Raw genomic sequence first — 21,275 nt, 5'->3', positions numbered from 1 at the left:
TGAGAAACACTGGCCTAAATCATGGCCCCGTTGCCATACAAATACATTCTATTAAAACGGCCCCTTCCCTGAAACTCTTAGGTGTTCCAGATTCCTTTCATATCAAATATTTGTTTTGATCTGTTGCCACTTACAAAAAATCAAAAGGAAACTCTGCACTTTCATAACGCAAAACACTGAGGTTATTTCCATTTTTCCTCACCTACTAGACAACCTCAGGACCACTCCCCTCCCCCCAAATTGGAGAGAGTTGCTGTATTTCACCTACACCAGCACTTCAGATAGCTCCAGCCTGGTGAAAGAGATGCAAGGGTCTGGGAGCTTCTGTTTATGCTAACAAAAAATGCCTCAGCCATGTATGGCTGGAGCAGACTTGCTAAGTATTTAGTAGCATATATTAAATCAATTAACTTAGCAACATCTTATGGAGGCGTTTGCTGACATTAAAAGAGAATGCACTGAGTGCACCAGCTGTTCATATAAGGGACACAGATTCCTCGGATGTACCTTTATGAGCTGAACGCTCAAGAAATTAAAATGAACTATCGTGGCCTGTAAAACTATTGAGTTTAAATCAACGGCAATAGTGTAACCTTTGAGACAGCGCAATAGAACCAGCTGGGTTGATATTTCTGTAACCGTCACTTTCATAATTGTCCTGGTGATGCTGGATGGTATTCAGAGCAGAGATAAAGCACAGAAACAGGGGCTTTGGGCTCCCGGTGACAGCTGCTATGAGGCGAGAGTGGGATACAGGGTACTCTTTTGGTTGTATTCCAAAATATCTGTGATTGGCAGAGCACAGAAACTTGAAACATGCTCCGGAACTGAGAATTTTCTCCACACAGGCAGATGCTCTCAAACATTTCAAACCGCAGGCAGCCTAATAGATGGGTGAGTTGCGGTTAGGGGGAGACCAATTCACTCTTACATGGTTAATCACAAAAAAAGTTCTGCCATGAGGTGATCATGAAACAATCCAGTGATGGCCCATCTGAACAAATGTGGATTAATTGGCAGATTCTATTCTCTTGAGAGGGAACAATTTCCACTGACTTCTGTGAGCTTTGACTCAGTCCCTATAATATTACATTGGTTGAAATGTTCACTTGTTAGATCAGCTGAGCTGTCTGTCTAGTCTTTAAGTGCCTCGGACCAATTAGAATGACTGTGTGATGTCGACTTCACTAATTATAATTCATTTCATGTTCCACCTTCCTTAGTTTCTCTTAAACATTCCAGATGTAGCTCAAGAAGTTACCCAGGAGACTTCTCCCTGGAAGCCAGAAGGAATGATCAGGTGGGGGGTGTTTTGGTGGGTGATGGAAGTACCAGCCCTTGGCAGACTAGCCCCAGGGACTAAAAGATAATTCCCTCTTCAAGGAGATGGCATAAGAAAAGATTCCAAGATGTCAACATTAAAGGGATATTGCCCACTCTTTAGGCCAATATGCTTCACTAGAGTTGAGGGCCACAAAACAGTTCCCACCTGTTTGCAAGATTCTTTATGCTAATTCAGCCAGCTTCCTCCTTTGTTTTAGTCTGTCAATTGACCAGAGAGAGGAAAGCTGGTGGAAACACATAATATCTAATAAATGGTGAAGAATATCCATGGAAAATTCCTTTGGAATTTATGGGAGGTAAATCAGACGGAAGGTCGATGCTGATCCCATCAGGTAACTGAAATGCTACTGTGGGACCTATGGGACCAGCCAATAATAATTGCAAATCAAATATTGCACATAGGCAATTAGCTACTCAGGAGCACCTGTGGTGTTGTTTGCTGAAGAATGCTGACGTACTTCTTGAAATAAGTCAAGGAAAGTGTAAGCTGAGGCATTGACAAAATGACTGGCGGCTCTTACAAAGATCCATTTAACCATGAATCCATCCTATCCACAAGGTCTCTGCCTTCTCCAATATTTCTGGCAGGAAAGTGTAAATTGTCCCATTACAGAGCTATCCAGTTAGACTTTTTGTACTGGCAGCCCTTTCACACAGCAGCCTCTGAGTTCAATCCCCCTCCCCTCCAATTAAAAATGAAGAGGGGTAATTTAATTTAATTTTTATTTAATGGGCTTATGTCTGACACTCTCCTCCCTCCTCTGTACACAGCCAGCTTGGGGCTGTCAGTTCCTGCTCCTCAACCTCTAGGAGTCTTGACTCCCCATTTGAGAACCCCTGAGCTAGACTTCCTATTGCTGAGAATTGCTAGACTAGCACACACTGTTGCTGACACCCATGGCTGCTGTATGAAGTACAACAGGAGAGATTTTTTGCCTCTAGCAATTTCTTCAGTCTTGTTTCTCCATCAGCCTATGGCTGAAATGGAGCTTTTGGAGAAAGGCCTTGACTCAGATGCTGTAATTCCTGAAACGTTGAGGATATAGGCTAGGGAGAAATCAGAAAAAAACCAGTATGTGTGTTTGTGTGTCATGTGCACACACACACGTGTGTGTGTTTTAGCTGTGCTATAACCTGGTGCTGATACATCATAACCATACACAACAGAGGCAACCATTTTTAGATCTTATTTTTGGCTTCCTTTCATCATGAAATAGTTCTGCCAAACACATGGGCAGCCTCAGACAGATTGGTTATTTCCGCTCTTTCTGAGTGATGTAGACACATACCCCAGATAAGTGAGCCATGCTACAGTGTTTATTCTAATAAGACAAAACTTCTCTCCCTCTTTTCATCCCCCTCACTCTAGCTACCCAGCAGTGTGGGATGTTTAATCCTGGTGTGGCAGGGAAACTGTGGACAGGCATGCTGGCAACAAAATCCTTTGCCTGGCCCTTGCTTGTCTGTTAACAGTTTTTCCAGGCTTGCTGTTGTAACAATAATTTTGATTGTGGGGTGTCCATCACGCTGTGTCCTGTGCTCCTACAGTCTCTGATTCCAAAAGTGATCTACAGCCCTGAGGGTTCCTATTCCTAGAGCCTTGCAAATCTGTGGATATCTGCTTTATATCTGCAGGATCCCAATGCTGACACCCGTAAGTCATTTTTGTGGATATGGAGGCAGATGTGGATACAAATTTTGTATCTAGAACCCTGCAAATTTGCAGCTATCCACTTTATATGTACAGCTATCTGCCTCTACAGATATGGATGCAGATATCCATGACTCATTTCTGTGGCAACAGATGCAGACGTGGATACAAATTTTGTATCCACGTGGGGCTCTACCTATTCCTTCTACTAGTCAGTTAGCAGCAGGTTCCAAGCCTGGGGAAAAGGTTGACTGCAGGAACTGAACCCACATCTTTTATCCATGCTGAATTATTCACATATAGGCAAATTTATTTGGAGAAAGGTTAAAAAGCTGGATCTGCTAGACCCTGCTGACTTTCAATGAATTAATTAAGTGTTAAATAGCAAGGTTAGGAGCAGCGACACTTGATCTCTTTATCCAGGAGAATTTAAAGACATCTGGGCCAAAATGTGCTAGATAATCCAACAAGAGCCAGGTGCCATATCCTTGTGTTTGTGTAGCTCCGATGAGCTGGCGTTTGCATTTTTCTGGCTGTGTGGGAAGGCCAAGAAGTGTCCAGTTTTGGAATCTGGGAGCAAAAAATGGAAATCCAACCCCCACTGGATTCATGTTTTCCTGACGCTCCACCTGTTTGCAAGAAGAGCTGGGGGAAGGAGGAGGGGTTGGCAGCACTAGGGCCTGCTATTCCCCCCTCTGTTTAGATCACCAAAGTTAGGGGAAAGGGGTGGTTAAGATTAAGCATAGACAAGATCCAGCCTACCTGGGCTAGGGCGCACTGGAGTCCAGCTTTTTTCCAATGAAGCCAGCTGGCTCCCCATCCCCTGTTTAGACTGCACAAAGTGAGGTTTGGGCCAAACATTCCGGCTAGGCTGGCTCCGGGTTTTTATGGGCGCTGGGGCACCAGGCTGGGGAATGTCTCGGCGCCCTAGGAGGGAGGCGTTTAGGAGCTAGCATCACTCGGAAGCGCAGGGTCAACCTTTGGTTGGCTGCCGGGGAAATCCGAGTGCGGGACCCGGGTGCTAGAGGCACTGGTGCTGGGGGCGGGCAGCGGGGGCTGGCTTCACAGCGGTCCAGCAAGAGAAGCCGGCTTGGCTCCCCGGGGGGAGGGCGCCGTTGGAGCCCGGGGGCGGGGGCACAAACGAGCCGGATCCGCCAGGCTCCGGCTTTTCCCTTTTTCCAGTTGGTTCACATCACACGCCAGTGGGCACGCGGCTGGCCGCAGTTTCCCCGGGCGGCGGGCGAGCGAGCGGAGCAGCCTTTGCCCTGCTCGCCTCGGGGGAGCGGCGCAGCGCGGAGACGGAGGCGCAAGCGGGGAGGAAGAGCGAGCGGGCGGGCGAGCGATCGCGGCGGCTCCCGGGGATTTTGTGAATCGCGCGGGGCGGGCTCTCGCGCTCCGCCGGGCTGGAGCCCGGGCGCCGCCTTCTCCGCCGCATTTAAACCAGCCAAGTTTCCAGCGGCGCTTCGGAGCCGGGCGGAGCGCGCGCCGGGCTGGGGACCACTTCGCCGAGCATCCCCGGCCATGCACCCCAACGCAACCCCGGCCTGGCCCCAGCCTCGCTTCCACCTGCAGCCCACGGGCTGGGAGGCGGCCGGGAACGTCTCCAACGGCTCGGACCTGCCCTCCAAGGAGCCGGACGAGGAAGACCTGGACGTGAACACCGACATCTACTCCAAAGTCATGGTCACGGTCATCTACCTGGCCCTCTTCCTGGTGGGCACCGTGGGCAACTCCATCACCGCCTACACGCTGGTGCGCAAGAAGTCCCTGCAGAACCTGCAGAGCACGGTGCACTACCACCTGGCCAGCCTGGCCTTCTCCGACCTGCTCATCTTCCTGCTCTGCATGCCCATCGAGCTGTACAACTTCATCTGGGTGCACCACCCCTGGGCCTTCGGGGACGCCGTCTGCAAGGGCTACTACTTCCTGAGGGACGCCTGCACCTACGCCACCGCCCTCAACATCGCCAGCCTGAGCGTGGAGCGGTACATGGCCATCTGCCACCCCTTCAAAGCCAAGAGCATCATGTCCCGCAGCAGGACCAAGAAGTTCATCAGCGGCATCTGGGTGGCCTCTCTCCTGCTGGCCATTCCCATGATCTTCACCATGGGGGAGATCTACCGCAGGGACCTGCAGCCCGACTCTCTCATCTGTACCACCATCGTGGACACGTCCTCGCTTAAGACGGTCATCCAGGTGAGTTTCCCGGCTTTCCTTCGTATTCCTGCGGGGGGGGGGGGGGGGGGGGCGAGTTCCTGGAGACACGCTGGAGACCAGGGAGCAGGAAAGTGCTTTGATGGATGGAGGTGGTTTTTTTGTTTTTGTTTTGTTGGTTGGTTTTTAATCTAGCAGCTGCTGGCTTTCCTAGAGAACAACACTTGACACCAGTACTACAGAGCACGATCACTCGCTGACCCGTAGATCTGGTGGTGTTGAAAGGCAGCGCTCCAGCTCAGTGGTTCTCAATTTTTCCAGACAAATGTCCCCCTTCTACGGCTCTGATTTGTCTTGCCTCACCCCCTCTCCCTAAGCTTCACCCCACTTAAAAACTACTTGCTTACAAAAGTACTTGCAGATTGGACAGACATCTATCAGGGATGATCTAGACTAGTGTTTCTCAATCTTTTTTTTTTTAATAAAGTACCTCCTTTTTCAAACAATAATTGTAAGTACCCCCAGTACCTACAGTTGTCAGCCATACACATTTTTTTCTACCATTGCAACACATTTGTTTAAACAACTTAATCGTAGCCAGGCGGGTGATGAAATTTTTGGGTGTAAAAAGTACAACATTAATAAAATGCTGTAAAATTTAAAACAAAAATTCAGTTTTCTCCAAATTTCAGTTGTGTTGACGTATCCCCTCTCCCCCCACCCCCAGACCTCTCTACAGTACCCCTAGGGTACTGTACCACTGGTTGAGAAACACTGATCTAGATGGTGCTGGGTCCTGTCCAGAGGGCAGAGGACTGGACTTGATGACCTTTCGAGGTCCTTTCCACTTTGAGGCTATGTCTACGCTGCTGAGCTTTTCCAGGATACTGAAGGTATTGTATGAGGAAGAAGGGATGTTCCCAAAGAGGAGTTTTTTTTAAAAGTTGGCCCTGTGTAGATGGGCCAAATTTTGGAAAAGCCTCTTCAGGAAAAAAAAAGTGGAAAAAGATACACAAATTGCGGCTCGCAATTTGTGTATTTTTTCCCAACTTTTCTTTGCAGTCTAGACATAGCCTGAGTGTTCTATGAGTCTATGAAAATCAGACATAGAAACACAAGTGTGTCACCATTCGCTATTACTGGACAATTGCTGATATTCTTATTTTTTCCCCCCAATATAAATATTGTACTTACACTGCAGTGTGAAACTTGAGCCTGTTTTTCACTCGTGAGCCTGGTCTGAAGCATTTAACTTAGCTTGGCAGGGCCCCTTGTGGGGTGGGAACCTAGGTAGTTGCCATGGTTGCCACCCCATAAAGCTGGCCTTGCACTTGAGATCCCCTTAAGCCCATTCTATGACACTCCCAAGAATCACGACCCCTCCTAGGTTGAGAAACGCTGATCTAGATGTGATGCGTACCCTATGCAAGGTTTCTACAAATCCCCAGGGATACAGGACCCCTGGCAGAGAACTACTGCTCTAGCTGATATTAAAAACCAGAAAAACTTTGTAGTCTGTTCTGTGCAAGGCTCAGTTCTAATCACCTTTTGCACTCGTATGACGGAGAGTGAGTCCGGTGAGATGGCCTCTGAAGAGTTGTGTTGCTCCAGGGAAACAGGTGCTTTACTTTTATTGCAGGCTGCTGGCTGGCCAAAGAGGGGATGAGGTGGGAGGAGAATAATTGACAAACCCATCACTTTCCTGCTTCCCCAGTGCAATTTATCCAGAAGTCAGATTACTTCTGGGAACAAAAGCATCCATCCATCCTGTTTAATGTTTGTGCATACAAGAAGCAAAGGTCTTTTCTAATCTGTCATGGTGCTTGATTTCTGAACTTGCACTGGTGTAAATGAGGAGTAACACTACTGAAGCTGATGGAATTACACCCACGCAAATGCAGGTGTTAGTGATTTCAAAATAAAGTCCAATATCTGCTGCTGACAAACTTCAACAAGTGACAGAAATAGTTTCCAAAGTAGAGACTGGGAACTCAGCTCTCTGTAAATTCAGGGTGAAATAAGGCTAGTTCCCCATTTTAGTAATATCCCTGGTGTTTATTGCTATCATTTTAATTGGGACCATCCCCTCAATTAGCAAACTGGCATAATTCCACTGAATGAGAACTTGGCCTCATGTGTCCTGTATGTTACTGTTTTCACTTTACAGCACCCCGGTCATAAACACAATCCCACCCTTTTACTCTGACTTTTGAGTTCTGTATCATTTCTCTTGTGCCTGTTCGCAACTTGTTATGCTATCAAGGAAGCATTTCCTTTTTCCCAATCGTCAAATTGTATTTATCTTCTGATATCATTGTTATTTCCTCCCTATGGCAACAGAAGGTAATTTCACAAAGTTGTGACTCATGTCACAATAAAAAAAATTGAAATGAACTAACTTGCAAGGCAAAAAGATGATATTTAAGCCCAAGGTGCAATATTGTATATTATCCAAATTGTCACCTGGAAAAAATCAGAGTAGCGTCTTTGACTTCGAAGGAGCTAGGCCAGTTTACAGAAGCTGAAGATCTAACACTGTGTAGTGTATGGAACAGAATGAAGGATAACACAGTTTAATCAGTGTTCCATCTTCTTATGCACATTTTACTTTAACTTTTTGGAAGTATTTTTAATTCATGCACTGGAGCAATAGTCTTGGAAATGTAAGAAAACTGGGTATGAATGGGAAGAAGAGAGAAATCAGCCTCTGTAGCTTTTCTGTTGATGCCAATCTTGTATCCGTAGGACCCTGCAAATCCTCGGATAACTATTTTATAGCCACAGGTATCCACAACCCCGTTATGTGGATGCAGATATCTGCAGCAAATTTTTGCACATATGGATGCAGATGTGGATACAGATTTTGCATCCATGCAGGGATTTACATATCTGAAAACTTTTCAGGGTCTTGTCTTCTAGAAAGGAATTTTTAGAGGGGTGGGAATTAATCTGTAGCCAATTAGAGTTTAAAAGAGTATGTCACAGTGTGTCCAATAAATGTTTTCTTTTCAAACACTCCTCAGACTAGTTTGTAGAGAGGGAATTATGTCGGAAGCAAACTAGCACTCTTTCTTCCACTAAAAGGGCTGAGAGATGAATGTTGAAAGGAAGGCAGAGTATAATATCTAACTTCCAATTTCAGATCAAACAGCCCATTTTTTGGTGAAGTAGTTTCTGGCATTCTAACGTCCGCTACTTCCAGTGCAATTATTCAAACTTCTCTTATCTCTGAGGAGATGCAAGCTATCCCTACTGGGAGACAAGTGCAGCTGAAGTCCAAATACCTTGTATTTCAAATCATCTTCTGCTTAGAATTAAAATGACATCAGCTATAGGGCTGAAGAGGTGGTTTTATCTCCTAATATGCATCTTCAGAGATTACAGATTAAATACATGTTTAAGCAGCTTTAATCACCATTGTTTAGTATATATATCTCTGTGCTGTGGGATGTCAGTGTAGTGTTATTCCAAACATGAAAGTGCAGGGGCATTAATTTATTACATGACAGGGAATGCAGCACTGTGTGCGTTCTAACTGACCAGTGCAGCAAAACATACCTTTTGTCTCGTGGTTTTCTACTTTAACTCAATCACTAAAAAGTTGGGGAAAAAACCTGAAGAGGACATCATGGTAATATGTAATATAAATCAGTAGCAGGCTTGCTCTTCACTGATGTGGCATAGCAGCGTCCAGATCTGGAGACTGGCCAGTTCTATACTAAAGGAGAAGTTCAAATTAAGATGCGCAACTCCTGCTATGTTAATTACGTAGCTGGAGTTGATGTATCTTGATTCAAGTTTCCCCGCTGTCCCTACAGCAGGAGACCAATGACAGCAAATGCTCCCATCAGCTTCCCTTACTCATTGCAGGAGCAGAAGTATCGACTGGCGACAGGGGAGCCTTCTGAATTTGATTTAGCAGGTCTTCACTAGATCCACTAAATCGAACTCTAGAAGATCAATCACAGCAGCGTCAATCTTCTCCCTAGTGAAGACGTGGCCCTAGATTCAAATGCTGAATTGCTTCTGCAAGAAGCTAGTGTAATGGCAGTTTAGTTCCTTTTAAACACATGATAAACCAGCACACGGCTCTGGAAGCCAGCAGAGGGGAAAAAGTTTTTTGCAGAGGACAAGTAAAGATATGAAGTCAGGCTTGAAGTGCAGTAATCAAGTTGAGTGGCACAGTAAGTGACAATGCCTTCTCTCACAACATTCAAGTCTGTGGCCTTGGGCCAATCAATTAACCTCACTGTGCAACAGTTTTCCACATGTAAAATGGAAATAATGATATTGCACTTATCAGAGCTGGGTAAATACTTTCAAATAAATCACTTTTCCTCTTGCAGGTTGTCTGCAAGTGAGTTATGATTTGCTTCCACTTGTTCATGAGTCAATTGATTCTCAGATATTGGTTGTGAATTGGTTGCCATCAATGGAATAATTTCGGTTGACAGCTTTCAAGCCAGGTGTAAAACAAAAAAACCTGTTTAAGCTGGGCTGAATATCTTTTATTAGACACACAGATACACGATATTGCTTCTGTACCCCAATTGGATGAACATGCCTGTCTTAGAACCAATTTCTAGAGTGAATATTGGTATGCGTTTATTTAAAATTTGGGGTTTCGGCAAATATTCATCAACATTTGCTTAAAATGTGCCGGTTTTGGCAAACATTTTCACAATTAAATTAGAAGAATATTCATGAACATAACGAAGCAGCTGGAGAGGAGACACTAGATGGGGAGGACTCTGAGTTACTACAGAGAATTCTTTCCCAGGTGCCTGCCTGGTGGGTCTTGTCCACATGCTCAAATCTAATTGATCACAATATTTCTGGATATGAAGGAATTTTCCCCCCATGTCAGATTGGCAGAGACCCTGGGGTTGGTTTTTTTTTCACTTTCTTCTGCAGCATGGGGCACTCACTTGCAGGTTTAAACTAATGTAAATGGTGAATTCTCTATAACTTGAACTCTTTAAACCATGATTTGAACACTTCAGCAACTCAGCTAGAGGCTAAGAGTCTATTACAGGGGTGGGTGGGAGAGGTTCTGCGGCCTGTAATGGGCAGGAGGCAGGGGAACTGACAGTCATGCTGGAACCATGGTTAAGGTGGGGAGGTGGATCTGGGCTCTGGGAAGGGGCGGGGCTTTGGGCAGAAGGGGGGGGGGGGGTGGGACAGCCAGACTCAGAGCTGCCGGGGGGGGGGGGGGGAAGTGGGGCAATTTGCCCCAGGCCCTGGGCCCCGTAGGGGCCCCCATGAGAATGTCTGAAGTCTGAGGTCTGAGACTTTTTTTATGGAAGGGGCCCCTGAAATGACTTTGCCCCAGGCCCCCTGAATCCTCTGGGTGGCACTGGCCAGACTTCAGCCTTGCCCGGAGCGTGCAATGCCACTCCCACCCCAAGCCCTTAGAACAGCCTGGAATGTGCCACACAGTGCTCCAGTGGTGATTTAAAGGGCCCAGCACTGTGACCACTGCTGCTGCTGCTGCAACTGCAGTGGCCAGGAGCCTGGGTCCCTTTAAAATCACCAGGGCTTGGTGCAGTGGCTCCCTTCCCTACACCCAGCCCCTTCGTCAGTGGGCCTGGCAGGAGGTCAAACCAGATGATCACACAAAAGACAGGACTATGCAGCACTTTAAAGACTAACAAGACGGTTTTTTAGTCTTTAAAGTGCTGCATAGTCCTGTCGTTTGTTTCAGCAAGACCAGACTAACACGGCTACATCTCTATTACTATTCCAGATGATCACAGTGGCCTTTAAGGTCTGTGAGTCAGTAAATTGAACCAATATTCATTCCCGGTCTTTAGTATATGCCCCATGCTTTAACACTTCTTAATTAAGAAGGTGTTACTGAAGGTTAATTATTTAATCTTTTTATAATAATTCAAAAATGCTCGTTCGTTCTAAGGAATAATACATGCAGTTGAAGTAATACATGAGATAACCTGGCTGGTATAACTGCGGGCAGGGGGTTTGAATGAGCGGTAATGCAGAACTTTAAACTCATAGCTGCATCTCGCCTGGAAGGGGTAAGCTCTGGAGAGCCTTTGAGGTTTAATCTTACGGAATAGTGATGTTTCCCGGGTTTGTTTACCACCATCTTTGCAGCTTGTTTTGCTTATAATCGATCACGTATCTTCATTGAACAGCCGTTGCTCTATTTGTTAGTGCAGTGCATCTGGCTTGCATTTTGGCCTCCGTCTTGAATTTGGCAAGAGGCTTTAAGTCCATTGGAGCTATGTTATTTAGGTCTGTTGAATACTTAACTGAAAGCCATCCTATAAATGAAACGGCAGCCAATTTTTCACATACACTAAAGTACCTCTCAAAGCCATTTCCATACAGGCAAATTAATGTTTTGATGCCACTTCAGCTGGGAGTAGGCTTTTAAAGCTACTCACCATGGTGGGAACAGGAAGAAGAGTTTTTTGAGTGGGATGTTTGTCCGCTCTTTTTGCATGTTAATACCCAGAATGCCTTTGGCTATTTCATGGCACTGCTGTTGTCCATGGCTCTGACTTTCCAACAAGAGAGACATGTAGCTGCATAAGGAAAAGACGTGTGAAATTGTGTGCCAAATGGGGATTGTGTGCAAACTTGTAGTCACACTCGATGAGCCATTGCACAATTTATACATTAATCATTCATTGCAAATGCAAATTAGACAGACAATTTTGCAAACAATTTTTACACATAGTTATGCATCTATTTACTTGTGCTGCAATAGATCCAAAGCTACTTTGCCCTCAGTCTTTATTAAAAAAGGGTCCATTTTTCTTCACAATAGGACAGCTCTCCCATGATACCATGCATGCCTATTGATCTGCCTGGGGGGAGCCTTTATTCCAGCCAGCGGCACCTCACCACCTAAATATGTGCTGCCTGGGGTCATCTCTAATGTTGGAAGGGAGGAAACAGCCCAGACCCATCTATGGGTGCAGTGTAGACGCAACCTTAGGGATGACTATAATTCACTGTGGCCAGATACACAGTGTCTGACATGTGTGGATGTGCCTGGATTTGTCTGCACAGCTGGTGCAAATCTCCTTGCTAAAACACAAGGGCTATGTCTACACTAGCGGCTTCTTGTGCCAGAAATATGCAAATGAGGCTAAGTGTGGAATATCGCCGAGCCTCATTTGCATACCTGATGAGCTGCCATTTTTTTCAGAAGTGGCTCTTGCGCCAGAAGGAGCTGTCTACACTGCCCCTTCTTGCGCAAGAAAAACCCTCTTGCGCAATGCCGTTCTTCCTGAAAATAATCAGCATAACAGCATTGCGCAAGAGGGTTTTTCTTGCACAAGAAGGGGCAGTGTAGACAGCTCCTTCTGGCGCAAGAGCCTCTTCTGAAAAAAATGGTGGCTCATTAGGTATGCAAATGAGGCTCAGCGATATTCCACGCTTAGCCTCATTTGCATATTTCTGGCGCAAGAAGCCGCCAGTGTAGATATAGCCAAGGTGACAAACTCTGAGCTGCAGGAAAATAGTGTCATCCCATTGACTTCAAGGATCTGGCCTATGCTTGACAGTGTGAAAGGGCTCAAAATGCATGAAAAGGGGCCAGGCAAAGTGGCTTGTGTCCCATCTGCACAATTCTATGCAACTGGGGGCAAAAAAACTGTTTTTCAATGCTCATCTGTGCTGGGGTGTGAAATCAGAGATGAGAATTCGCCTCTCAAAATGCACATGTGTTTTCTTACAACTTGGTCCCAATACAGAGCCCTGTTCTGTGACTCTTCAGAGGTTTTGGCGGGCAGTTATAGTAACACAGCTCTTAGTCCCATGATCCTTGTATGGAAGTCGTTTGCCCATCTCTCCAGATCTCTTGTTTATTATGTGTCACAGAGTCTGCAGATTGTTAAGGGACTTACCCTTCCTATGAAAGAGTGGGCTTCATAACTAACCACTCTGTTTTATTTCCGCCTGCTCTCAATTTCTTGCCTGATCCAGGACGCCCTTAGGGGACCTGAATGAGTGGAACTGGAAAAAGCGAGTCAGTTTTCAGGATAAAATCATAGGGTTAGAATGGGACATGAGGGTTCATCTAGTCTAAGCCCTGCCAAGACTCAGGATTTGTTTTGTCTAAACCATCCAAGACAGATGGCTCTCCAGCTTCCTTTCGAAAACCTCTTGTGAAGAAGATGCCACAACTCACGAGGCAGTCTGTTCCGTTGTCCTACTCTTCTTAACATTAGGAAGAAAATTGATCTAAATCTGCTATGCTGCAGTCTGGATCCTTTAACTTTTGTCCTGCCCTCTGTAGCAAAAGAGAACATCTTTTCTCTATCTTTTTTATGGCAGCCTTTCAAGTATTTGAAGACCGCCATCATATTCTCCCCTTAATCTCTTCTTTTCTGAACTAAACATACCCTATTCCTTCAGCCTTTGCTCCTGTGGCTTGCATGCCATCTCTTTGATCATCTTTGTTGCTCACTCCTGGATCTTTTCCAGGCCTTCTCCTCCACTAGGGAATCCAAAATACAAGACTGGGCCTGTAGAGTCTCAGCATGTAAGCTTGGCCTCTCAGTATGTTCCTCAAAGTTGTGATGTCAGCGGCTTTGCCCGCATGCTTCCTCTCTTATTGCTAATGAAACTCACTGCTTCCTGGACCCTACTGCTGAGCCCAGATGCTACCCCACCTCCATCCTTCAAGTCTCTCTTTTATAAATGTATTTCTTCGGTGAGCTCTATACATGAACCTCAGCCCTCTCAGATTATGAGCACTGCCACTGACCTCCCTGCAGCTCTTATGTTCTCTACCAGGGCTACTCAACACATGGCCCAGGGCCACATGCAGCCTGTGGCCCGTTTGTTTGTGGTCCGTGGTGCAGTTTGGATTTATGCAGGGCTCAACATGCGGCCTCCGGGTGGGAGCCAAAACAAAAAAGTAGTCAATATAATGGTCTTCTGTTGATATGCATTTTAGTAGTTAAATTCTTGGACTGTCATTGTTCATTAAAAGTGCTGTCGTATGGGTGGAAATTGGGTAAATATTGCATTTTATTAATATCAGCAGAACTGACTGTATTCATGCCAGTCAATGTGAAAAGCTATTTGCATATATTTGCATGTATAGGCAACCACACTTAAGTTGCGGCCCTGGGCATGTGCTATGAGTATCATTGTGGCCCCTGGGGCTTCCAAAGTTGAGTAGCCCTGTTCTATACTTTCCTAAGGAAAGTTAATGGGCATGATTTTGAGCTGAGGTAGGAATGTTCAGCATGGATCAAGCATGTGTACATACAAAAGTGGTGATTTTGGCAATTGACACACTCAGCCCAAAGGAGCCATTTTAGCAGCCAGAAATCATTGGGGCGCAAAGGACTCGCAGTCTTTCCTCTTTCCTCCTTGTCCTATTCCCCAATGCTGGCAGCCAGGAGTGGGTATCTTGAAGACAAGCTGTGATGACTTTTTCCCCCCATCCCATAATTTGCAATTTAAGTAAATGTCAGCTGACGGTCAGGGCAGTGTGTGTGGGTATGTCTCCTAAGTCTTCAACTGCTAAGACATGAAGTCTCGTCGCAGCGAGCAACCCAGAAGGCTGAAAGGAGCCCCGAGTGTTTAACGTCCGTGACTTTACTGCTAGGACCGAGGTCCCGTCGCAGAGGGTAGCCAAACAGGCTAACAGACACCCCAGTATGTAGGAAGAGCTTATTACACCTTAGATTTTAACTGCTAGAACACAAAGTTCCTTCGCAGCGGGCAGCCTGGGAAAGGCTGGAAAGGTGCCCCAACGGATCTTGTCACCTGGGAGTGACACAGATGCAAACGCCCAAGCTCTCCCTATGTCTGTCCCTTTATGACCGGCTGAAGTTCTTTTAAATTGTGCTTGGTTCTATTACAGCAACTGAAGGAGTCAGGTTAAACTTAAACAGTTACAGGTTTATTAAAGGGACAGACATAGGGAGAGCTTGGGCGTTTGGATCTGTGTCACTCCCAGGTGACAAGATCCGTTGGGGCACCTTTCCAGCCTTTCCCAGGCTGCCCGCTGCGAAGGAACTTTGTGTTCTAGCAGTTAAAATCTAAGGTCTAATAAGCTCTTCCTACACACGGGGCGTCTGTTAGCCTGTTTGGCTACCCTCTGCGACGGGACCTCGGTCCTAGCAGTAAAGTCACGGACGTTAAACACTCGGGGCTCCTTTCAGCCTTCTGGGCTGCCCACTGCGACGAGACTTCGTGTCTTAGCAGTTGAAGACTTAGGAGACATACCCACACACACTGCCCTGACCGTCGGCTGACAGTAAATACATCTTAGTTTGAAGCAGGATAAAACTCAGACCTTATAATCATGCCTTCGTGGGTCACAACTGAGAACACCACAACTGAGGTCACACTGCTGAGAAATAGGGCAGATGCACCCCCCAATGAGTGGGCTATTCTCCCCTTAGGTACACCAAACTAACTACAAAGGCAAACTTCTGCTCACCACCCTGGCTAACAAGAAGTCATAAAAGCAGTTAATGAAACATTCCTATTTTGCATCACCCCAAAAAGACTAGATTTAAAGATGAGAGGTTATTTACAACTAGTCTCCTCAAATAACAGGGGCTGATCCCAAGAGACCAGCCAAACATCCAAGTCATTATGTCACGAAGATTTTACCCAAAAATCACATTGTGACCAATCCTTTAGTATCTAAAATCTAAAGATTTATGTATATAAAGAAAGCATGGTGAGTGTTAACATTAGCTAAAGGAATCAAATATCTACAATAATTGCAGAGTTCTTGGTTCAAGCTTGTAGCAGTGATGGAACAAACTGCTGGCTTAAATCAAGTATCTGTTTGCTTCCAGATCATGGGAAGGTCCCCAATTGCTTTGTTAGAATGCTCCCTTTAGTATAAGTCCAGAGTCTGGAACACAAAATGGAGGTGTTTCCAGGGCCTTCTATAGCTTCTGTAATATGGAGGGGAATCCGTTGTTCTAAACAAAACCCTCAGCACATCTGGTGGGAAATGACTGAGAAGTGACTGTCTAGGAAGGAGTATGGCAGAAAGGGATCTAGGGGTTATAGTGGACCACAAGCTAAATATGAGTCAACAGTGTGATGCTTTTGCAAAAAAAAAAAGCAATACTCTAGGATGCATTAACAGTTGCATTACGAGCAAGACACGAGCAGTCACTCTTCCACTCTACTCTGTGCTGATTAGGCCTCAGTTGGAGTGTTGTGTCCAGTTCTGGGCGCCATATTTTAAAAACAATGTGGAGAAATTGGAGGTCCAGAGAAGAACAACAAGAATGATTAAAGGTCTAGAGAACATAACCTATGAAGGAAGACTGAAAGAATTGGGCTTGTTTAGTTTGGAAAAGAGAAGATAGAGCGGGGACATGATAGCCATTTTCAGGTATCTAAAAGGGTGCCACAAGGAGGAGGAGGGAGAAAACTTGTTCTTCCTGGCCTCTGAGGATAGAACAAGAAGCAATGGGCTTAAACTGCAGCAAGGGAGGTTTAGGTTAGACATTAGGAAAAACTTCCTAACTGTCAGGGTGGTTAAACACTGGAATAAATTGCCCAGGGAGGTTGTGGAATCCCCATCTCTGGAGATATTTAAGAGTAGGTTGGATAAATGTCTATCAGGGATGGTCTAGACAGTACGGGTATGTCTACACTACCCCGCTAGTTCGAACTAGCGGGGTAATGTAGGCATACCACAATTGCAAATGAAGCCCGGGATTTGAATTTCCCGGGCTTCATTTGCATAAGCCGGGCGCTGCCATTTTTAAATCCCGGCTGGTTCGAACCCCGTGCCGCGAGACTAGCGGCACGAACTAGGTAGTTCGAACTAGGCTTCCTAGTTCGAACTACCGTTACTCCTCGTGGAATGAGGGCTTCATTTGCAATTGCGGTATGCCTACATTACCCTCCTATTTCGAAATAGGAGGGTAGTGTAGACATACCCTACTAGGTCCTACCATGAGGGCAGGGGACTGGACTCGATGACTTCTCAAGGTCCCTTCCAGTCCTAGTATTCTATGATTCTATGACAGGGAACAAGATGGGGTTTGGAGTCAGATGGGCAAGTAACGTGTCCATGCCTGATTTTGTTTACTCACAGCAGAAGCTATTACCCATACAGAACGCTCATAGGAAAGTCCATTAGCTGCCAATGGGCATCTTCCATCGCCCACTGTGATCTGAGTGTTCTTTGATGGTCCTTTCAGCTTGAGTAGTTCCTGCACAATGTATTGCCTAAATACCTCATGGGACTTGCCACATGGGCCAATCATTTGAAATACAGGTACATAGCTCATGTTCATACCTTCAAATACAAAAATGATACGTGCATACAAATAGCATAATCATATCCAGCAACTCATAACCTTTCCATAGACACCCTACATGACATATTTTGCACAGGATCTGTTGCAAATAAAAATCTGTTGCGGGAGCGGTGGCAGCCAGAACCCTGGGCTCTTTAAATTACCACTAGAGTGTCATGTGGTGCACTCAGAGCAGCTATGAGTGCTGGATGGAGGAGGGGAGGACTCGCGTGGTGTATTCTAAGCAGTGCTGAGACCTGGCTGACCCCAACCCCACCCCAGCTGCCCAAGGCCCTGCCCCTTCCAGGAATATGGAGCCAGTCTCCCCACCTTGCCCAGGGCCCCAGCAGGTGTGCTGGGTTCCCCTAGTTAGGAGTCTGTTTGATTTTTTTTAACTTAAATAGTTATACCAGTACAACTTATAGAATGGATGCAGTTAAATTGGTACAACCCTACCTTTATATGGTATAGCTTCCCATATGGGAAGAGCTATATAAAGCAGCATTATCCAGATATAACAATGTCCAAACTAAAGGGGTCGCACACTCTAACTGGCCTGCTACAGTGAACGTGGTACAATGTTTGTGTATAGCCAAGCCATGGGGCTTGAATCTTTACTGTCTTGCGTCTCGTGGTCAGGTATAGTCCAGTTCAGAATAGTGTTTAAGCGCCTGTTTAATTGTAAGCCCATGCTTAAGTCTCATTGAGTTTTATGCTTAATTGTTGTGCTGAATAAAGGGGGACCCCAAAACTGGGGGTTTCCACCTGTATGCAGCGAGTGTCAAATGGGGCAAAATGCTATTGTGTACATTCCGATCTGCACTGTCTCTGGCAGATGTAAAAGTGACAAGGAGTCCTGTAGCACCTTCGTCAGATGCATGATGAAGTGGGTCTTTGCCCACGAAAGCTTACGCTCCAATACGTCTGTTAGCCTGTAACGTGCTACTGTACAGGACTCCTTGTTGCTTTTGCAGATCCAGACTAACACGGCTACCCCTCTGATACTTGGCAGATACAAGTCCTTCTTCAAGGGGCAGGACAGCGAAGAATCAGTCTCCTCAATTTGAATGGTTCCTTCTGATGATAAAACATTTTGTCACGCTGAGAATTAGACATGTGAGATGTCGGCGGCTCAGAGCAACCATACCGACAAAGGCAGCTGATTTGTGTTGCCATGTGCTACATTAGCCCAAGAGGACTAATCCTAGCCCCTTTGCACTTCATACATCATTATAGCTAGATCAAAATTAAACAAGCTTGTGGTTTCATTGCTTTACGTAACTACTTGGATTGCCATAGCGTGGCAGTTCTTACATAATATTTTTGCACTGGTTTTAATTCATTTGGTTTCTCTTTTTCAGAGATGTCAGCGGTAGGGAATAAAAGCACAAGGAAATGTTGTGGCAGATCAATTTAGCTCTTAGGTTTTCCTCCCACCGACCATTTGCAAAAAAAGTAGAAAAGATTAAGTTAATCTACTGGCTCCTCTCCACAGAGGAAAGCAAACCCTGCAGTTTGCTTTGATCTTCTTCTGGATCATTTAAAACAGCTATTTAATTGTCTTTTCCCCCACCCCTCCCTGAAAGGATTTTACTGCGGTCTCTGTACAGCATCTGCTTGAGCCAAACAGATGGCACTTTCACTTACTGACATTTAGACCTACTTCTGTTTCTTTGCCGTGGGCATGTTCTGATGCCCATCGAACGGGTAATGTTCTTGACCTGCATCCGGCTTGAGCTATGGAGATATGATATGGGTTCTGGGTTTGCTTCCATCTAGCAGTCTCGATGATGGAGAACACAGGTGTCATGTCTGGTAGGGAAAAGCTTTGGGGGATCGTTGGTACTGAACTGTGCTGAGTGTAATTTTTACATTTGCCATCTTTACACTTCCTCCTACAGGATGAACCCCTTGAATCCGACCCTCTGTGGTCTGGTAACATCCATGCTCCAGCATGATTTCAGTTAGCTGGATGTCCATTTATCATAGGTGCGGCCAAGTTTCTCGCAATCCCATGCAATTTGATTACAGCCACCAGTTCTGGCTGTCAGTATCCTGTGCTGTTATTTAGCTCTAATTTACCCCTAAAGGTCTTCTAAGGGCCTAGTAAACAGTGAAAGTGTCAGTAATGTGCTAGACACTATTGAGCTCCCATGGTTTGGCAAATTCTCTGGATCAGCACCGGTCAAGTCCTGGGGGTATGTCTACACTACAGCGCTAATACGAACTAAGCTAATTCGAACTAACGCATCCAGACTAAAAAACTAGTTCGAATTAGCGTTTTGCTAATTTGAACTAGCATGTCCACATTAAGTGGACCCTGAACCGGGGTTAAGGATGGCCGGAAGCAGTGCCGGCAGGGCATCAGATGAAGACTTAGAGCGTGGAGCTGCTGTCTCAGGCTAGCCGAGGGCTGTGCTTAAAGGGATCCAACCCCCACCCCGGACAGACAGTTCTCAGGGGTGCCCCGCTTGCAAAGCAGTCCTGGCTTGGAGTGCCCTGAGTGCCCACATTGGGCACATCACAGCACTCAGCCATCAGCCCGGCTGCACTTGCCACAGGCTGCCATCTGGGGAGAGGGGGCAATTGGGGGGCTGCAGGAGAGCTTCCACCCCCAGAAGCCCACAGAGCCAGCCCAGTCCTCCCCATCGGGGGCTCGTACCCCATTCATCCCTCACCTCCTTCCACTTATCCTTCCCTAGCCCCCCTTCCTGATGTACAAAATAAAGAAAACGTGTGGTCAAAAATAGAATCTCTCTTTATTGCACAAAACTCGGGGAGACTGGGAAAAGGAGGTGGGAGAGGGGAAGAGAGAGGGTGGGAGAGGGGAGGGCAACTAAAACGATCAGAGGTTTGGAACAGGTCCCATATGAAGAGAGGCTAAAGAGACTGGGACTTCTCAGCTTAGAAAAGAGGAGACAGAGTGGGGATAGGATTGAGGTCTATAAAAGCATGAGTGGGGTGGAGAGGGTGCATAAAGAAAAGTTCTTCATTAGTTCCCATAATAGAAGGACTAGAGGACACCAAAGGAAAGGAATGGGTAGCAGGCTTCAAACTAGTAACAGAAAGTTGTTCTTCACAAAGCAAATAGTCAACCTGTGGAACTCCTTGCTGCAGGAGGCTGTGAGGGCTAGAACTAGAACAGAGTTTAAAGAGAAGTGAGATAAAGTCATGGAGGTTGGGTCCATGGAGTGGTATTAGCCAGAGGGTAGGAGTGGTGTCCCTACCCAAAGTTTGTGGAAGGCTGGAGAGGGATGGCACGAGACAAATGGCTTGGTCATTGTCTTCGGTCCATCCCCTCCAGGGTCCCTAGGGTTGGCCGCTGTCGGCAGACAGGCTACTGGGCTAGATGGACCTTTGGTCTGACCCAGCACGGCCATTGTAAGCTCAGGGCTCAGGGTCGGGGGTCTCAGTGGACCACCTTGATTTTCATGCACACCTGCTCCTGGGTGGCCAGGCTGGCAGCTTTCCTGCCCTAGACGGCCGCTTTCCTGTGCCTAGTACGGAGGTCGTGGACGAGGTCCACGATGTCTGCACTAGACCAGGCAGGTGCCCGCCTCTTGCGGTCCTGGGCAAGCTCCCAGGAGCCGCCAGCCTGGTCCCGGGAAGAGGGGGAGTGCTGGGGGGCATTGGATGGCTGGCTCGAGCCGTGCCAGGTGCAGGGTCTGCTGGCTGGGTGCTGGCAGGCTTGCACCTGGCATGGGCATCGTAGCCAGCCCATGCCCCTTTAAGGGGTCCGGGGCCGGGAGGGGGGCAATAGAGTTTCCCTGGTGTTGGCCAGAGTGGCCACTAGGGAAAGCTGGGGAGGGCTAGCCTCCCACTAGTTCGAATTAAGGGGCTACACACCCCTTAATTCGAAC

The 21,275-nt window shown here is 46.5% G+C and overlaps 1 protein-coding gene across 1 annotated transcript in view; it reads left to right on the top strand.

Annotated features, from left to right (window-relative positions):
• Nucleotides 1-4,089: 4,089 nt before the first annotated feature.
• Nucleotides 4,090-21,275, top strand: part of NTSR1 (neurotensin receptor 1) — a 160,103-nt gene continuing 142,917 nt past the window's right edge. Inside the window, exon 1 of the mRNA XM_014575093.3 lies at nucleotides 4,090-5,191. Coding sequence (XP_014430579.2) covers nucleotides 4,517-5,191 — 675 coding nt within the window. The 5' untranslated portion in view covers nucleotides 4,090-4,516. The remainder of the gene's footprint in view (nucleotides 5,192-21,275) is intronic.

Source organism: Pelodiscus sinensis, chromosome 18 (assembly GCF_049634645.1).
Source record: "Pelodiscus sinensis isolate JC-2024 chromosome 18, ASM4963464v1, whole genome shotgun sequence".
NCBI lineage: Eukaryota > Metazoa > Chordata > Testudines > Trionychidae > Pelodiscus > Pelodiscus sinensis.
Note: the sequence above shows the minus strand (reverse complement) of the source record. Positions and strands in the feature narration are given on the sequence as shown.